This window comes from Austrofundulus limnaeus, unplaced genomic scaffold (genome assembly GCF_001266775.1).
Source record: "Austrofundulus limnaeus strain Quisiro unplaced genomic scaffold, Austrofundulus_limnaeus-1.0 Scaffold1403, whole genome shotgun sequence".
NCBI lineage: Eukaryota > Metazoa > Chordata > Actinopteri > Cyprinodontiformes > Rivulidae > Austrofundulus > Austrofundulus limnaeus.
In genome coordinates this window covers 12,890-18,005 of record NW_013953805.1, presented here as the reverse complement: position 1 = coordinate 18,005, position 5,116 = coordinate 12,890, and the positions used below count along the sequence as shown (strand labels likewise).

At 39.1% G+C, this 5,116-nt stretch overlaps 1 protein-coding gene across 1 annotated transcript in view; it reads right to left on the bottom strand.

Moving 5' to 3' along the window:
- Positions 1-4,542, bottom strand: part of lonrf2 (LON peptidase N-terminal domain and ring finger 2) — a gene marked incomplete in the record, with an annotated part of 36,997 nt that extends 32,455 nt beyond the window's left edge. Inside the window, 1 exon segment of the mRNA XM_014032253.1 lies at positions 3,176-4,542. Coding sequence (XP_013887707.1) covers positions 3,176-3,908 — 733 coding nt within the window.
- Between the last annotated feature and the right edge of the window lie 574 nt (positions 4,543-5,116).

Genomic DNA, 5,116 nt, shown 5'->3' with positions numbered 1-5,116 from the left:
TGCTTACAGTATCGCAATATATCGGGATATATCGTATCGTGACCCCTCTGTTATATGTATCGTATCGCCAAATTATTGCCAATACACAGCCCTACTAGCTCACAGGGAAAATTTCAAAATTTTAAAAAGGTGTTTTTTCTCAAAATCATGTTTTTGTTGCTACTGCTCAAAAAAGTGCTTCAAAAAAAATTTAGGATAATATTTAAGACAGTTCATTGATAAAACATTATATTTTGACAAAATGTAATTTTTGCAAGTGTTTTGATCAAAATACTATATCTGCCTATTTCTCCACATACAACTTTTAGATTTTATCCTTGTTTTGATGTGATGGGTCACATATGTGTTCCATTGTAAATAAAATACAGGTTAGCTAATCATTGCTGTTAAACTTTATATAACAACCCAACATTTTTAGACTTGTGTTTGTGAAGGAGACTAAAATAGAAAAATGTCAAATGTGGAAATAATATAAAGATTACAAAAAAGTAATGATTACTTATCAGACTTCTACTTCCTGAAACAACCAATTCCTTCATCATTGCTACTTTTAGGTGAAAGTAGAGACACCAGTGTCCTTATTTCTGGGAGGTGGGCTGTTCCTTAGATTAGATCGGTGGAAAAGATCAACTTCATGTCTCCACAAAGGTCTGAAAATCAGCCACTGTCCCCTTTTTCTCTGCTGTGAGCACTCCCTCATGTCCAGGTAAAAAGGTTTGTATTGTTCAACGTCTTTCAATAAAAACAAGACGGGAACATTAAAGGTGTATTGTGACATTATAACACCTGACAGTGTCAGTTATTTAAAAAAAACAATCAGTAGGTCAGACTTTTTAAAGAGTGGTGATACTGGACAGAAAACTACAATGGGTGCACCCCTCAGGAAAAGTGATTAATTCCCAAATACATGATTTTATTTCTTCAATTCTTCACAAAATCTGTTAACACTGCACACATGTGTTTTTTGTACCCTAATAGGAGGAAACCATGTAAAAAGGCACAGCTTGGGGGAGATCTGCATTTCTGTTTTGGAGATGAATGCAGACACCAGAAGGCTTCCCTGCTGTGTTTGTTGGGTAAACAGTGGCTGGCAGTGACAACACTGTGACTGCACCCTGTCTTTTTGTCGCCTGCACTTCTTCACAACACAGAAGGCATGAATGAATCAGTACGGATACACTGGAGGGAAATATTTACAGCCTCGTCACGATGACTGGACTGTGCTCATTTTTGTCTGAGCTCTACTGCTGGGAGGAAATTACAATAGTTAAAATATACTGTATATACTGCTGCTGCAGATGTTCAGTGTGTGTGTGTGTGTGTGTGTGTGTGTGTGTTACCCTGTTTGTAATGCGTCAACATAACAGAACACTTTCTATTTTGGTGATGCAGTTTCAGAACCAGCTAATGTCCCTGGCTAAATATATAAATAAAAGAAAACACCAAAGGAAACCAGCCTATGTTTATTTGTACAAGTATTAAAGTCATTAAATAAGTGAGCCATCATAGCAAAATGAGGATTAATTCAAATTAGATCAAAATGACCTAATTACATTTTCAGATTCTTGTCTTTAAAAGCTACATTTTAACACCTGGATCATTCTGATGTCATAATTAAATCCATATATATGACTTAATTTGTCTTGTTGGTTACAATAATACATAAATATTTGGTCTGAATCCTAATTTTATGTCATTTATTGAGCAATTCTTTATGTTAATATAAAGAGGAAACCTCAAACATTATTTGTATATTAAGATTTTCCAGTTGGAAAGAAACAAAAACTTTACTAACTCACAGGGAAAAATTCAAAATTTTAAACGATTTCTCCAAAAAATCAGGTTTTTTGTTCCTAACGCTCAAAAAAATGCTTCAAAAATATATTTTTATGATTATATTTCACACAGTTCATTCAAATGATACATTGATAAGTTATTTATTCTTTATATTTTGACATTATGCAATTTTTGCATGTTTAAATCAATGCTTATTTCTCCACATTCCAGTTTTGGACATAATCCTCATTTCGATGTGACGGGTCACATGTGGCAAATATGAGCCAGATTTTAACATCTTAGGAAACAGCACAAAAATACAGGCTGCTGTTGTGTTCAGTTTCCCACAGTTCAGAATGTGCATTAAACACAGCTAAGAGTGTAAATAAAATGTAATAAACTGTGTTCAGATATTTTTCTATAGAGTGTCATTTGTAAAGTTACACAGTCAAAAATTACCTCCAATGTTTTAGTTTTATTTAACCTTTTAAATGAAAAAAATAACAGATTTACTTTTCAAAGTCAGTTTTTTCACCATTTGATTCATACATTTATAAATGTCATAGTTTATAAACTAAATACTTAACTTACAAATTAAATACTTAGTTAACAAGCTAAATATTTAACTTGTGACTTAAATATTTAGTTTTGAGCTAAATATTTAGCTTGCAACTTAAATATTTAGCTAGCTACCAAAATATTTAGCTAGGTACGTAAATATTTAACTTGCAATCTAAATATTGAGCTAGAAAGTTAAATATTTAGTTAACAAGTTAAATATTTAACTTGTGACTTAAATATTAGTTTTGAGCTAAATAAATATTTAGCTTGAAACTTAAATATTTAGCTAGCTACCAAAATATTTAGCTAGCAAGTTAAATATTTAGGTAGCTAGCTAAATATTTAAGTCACAAGCTAAATATTTAGCTCAAAACTAAATATTTGTCACAAATTAAATATTTAGCTTGTTAACTAAATATTTAATTTGTAAGTTAAATATTTAGTTTATAAACTATGACATTTATAAATGTATGAATCATACGATAAAAAACTGACTTTGAAAAATAAACCTGTTCTTTTTTCTTATAAAAGTCTAAATAAAACACAAATATTGGTGGTAATTTTTGACTGTGTAACTTTATAAACGGCAGCCCATATTTTCCTGAGAGCAGCTGTGAGTCATGTTCACTCAGCATGTCTGCAGTGAAGTTGAATAATAAAATAGGGCAGGAACAAGTCTAGAAAGCAGACTTTGTGCTGGTAATGAAGGACAGAACATCATGTAACTGCAGCCTGAGGCATGGCGCCACCTGGTGGTGACACGATGAAGTGACAGGGAAAAGTAGGTCACTACGGCTAAAAAAAAAGGGTAGATAAAAGAGTAAAAATGAAGTCTTACCCAGGTCTACTGCTGCACTGTACTTGTCCAAGGCCTCCGGGAGGTCCTGTTTCCTCCACAAGTCCTCCCCCTCCATCCACAACTTCCTGGCTTTGCTCTCAGCGGGGAAGAGTTTGTCCAAGAGGCCGCTGAGAACCACGTTCACCCTGCGGCCGTTCAACAGCCTGTCGCTGGGGCTCCACACGTGTCTGCAGCTGACACAAGCCTTCACCGAGTCCTGGTCCAGGCAGCGTTTACAGAAAGTGTGTCCGCACTCCACGGTTGTGGGTTCATGGAGCAAACATCTGCAGAGGCGGCATGAAAACAGGTCCAGAGCTGCATCTTCTTCAGCCTCATCAGAACAGTCCTGTCCTCCTCCTCCTCCTCCGCCGGTTAAAGCCACCGGCATGCCCAGCTCCTTCCCTCGCAGGGAGCGGGCGATGGTCTCCACCAGGACGGGCAGCTCGTCCGGCCGCAGTTTGCCGAGGCTGGCCGCTGTGCAGTACGACTCCAGCGCCTCGGAGATCCGGCCCGCTCGGGCCAGAGAGTCCGCCTTCCGCAGACACAAGCCCCTGTCCGGCTGCTGGAGGTCGGAGAGCTGGGAGCTGTAGATCTCCACGGCCAGGTTGAAGTCCCCGGCCCGGCTGGCCTCCTCCGCCACCTCCAGCATCTCTGGGCAGAGGCCCGGAGCCCCGGGGTGGGACAGCGGGTGGAGGAAGACATCAGCCGGCTGAGACTGCACTTCAGTCTCCATCTTGTTGTTTTTGTTTTAATTAATAACCCAAAGCTAACTGTTTCCTTCACAATCAGAAACCATATTTCCAGATCAGTCACTTTAATCTAAACAACAACAACGAGCAGAGGCTGGATATCATCACATAGAAGTAAAAGTTTGATCTGATTATTGAACCGAGCGGAGGCTCAGAAAACAACTCTTCATAATGTAAACAGTTTAAGAGCGGGTCGAAACTTTGTGCTGACAGACCCTCAAATAAAACATCCGGGTGAAACCCAGCAGGCGGAACCTTTGTTTTACATTTACTCTCCTTTATAATTAATATATGATAGGAACTCGTATCTAAATACTTATCGTGTTAAGAAAGTCGATAAAAGCCCGGTTTGTCTTCGGACCCAGAAGCTCCGCAGCCCGGCACCGAGCGGCTGACACCGGCAGAGCTAACGTTAGCTAACACCGCTCGCTCCTTCGAGCCCTTTTAAACTTCAAACGGACTCGAACAGGCACGATATCCCCAAATCCTCGTCCCTCCACAAGTAAAGCCGTCATGGCTTCCCCCTCAAAGCGGAAGAACCAGGCACTGAAGTGAAACGACCGCCGGGAAGACACATCTCAGCTGCTAGCTAACTAAAGCTTCTTTGGACTGTTCGTGGAAGGGGACGCACGACGTCACGTGACGCACGAAGCGCGCTCCCATTGGCTGCTATGTGGCTCAGTTATATAAGCTGGTGATGTTGTATAACCTGAGACAGGCAGCAGGGACAGACTACCTGAGAGGTGAGGCAGTGCTACTGTACTCATTTGTTGTGGTCAGGCCTCACACGTGATTTTATGACTAAATACCTTTTATGGACTAAGAACAAAACAAACATTCTGCTCTGTTTGAGGGTAAATAAAAACACTTTGGCTCGACACACAGTTGGTTAAACTGTGGGACAGATCCCTGCTTTTATGTAATGTTTTATATAAGTGTCCGTTCTGGGCTTGAACTGAAACTGATGACAGCATGTTGTGCTGCAGGCTTTCTAAAAACTCTGGGAAAATGAAGAAATACAGAAAAATAGTTTGTTACAAGACTTTTTTTCATCAGTTTGACAGAGCCAGTTCTCACCACAGATATGACCCACCTCTGACAGTTTTCACACAAAACTAGATTCACACAAATCACAAACTGTAAATGTCCGAAACACTATATATATATATATATATGTGTGTGTGTGTGTGTG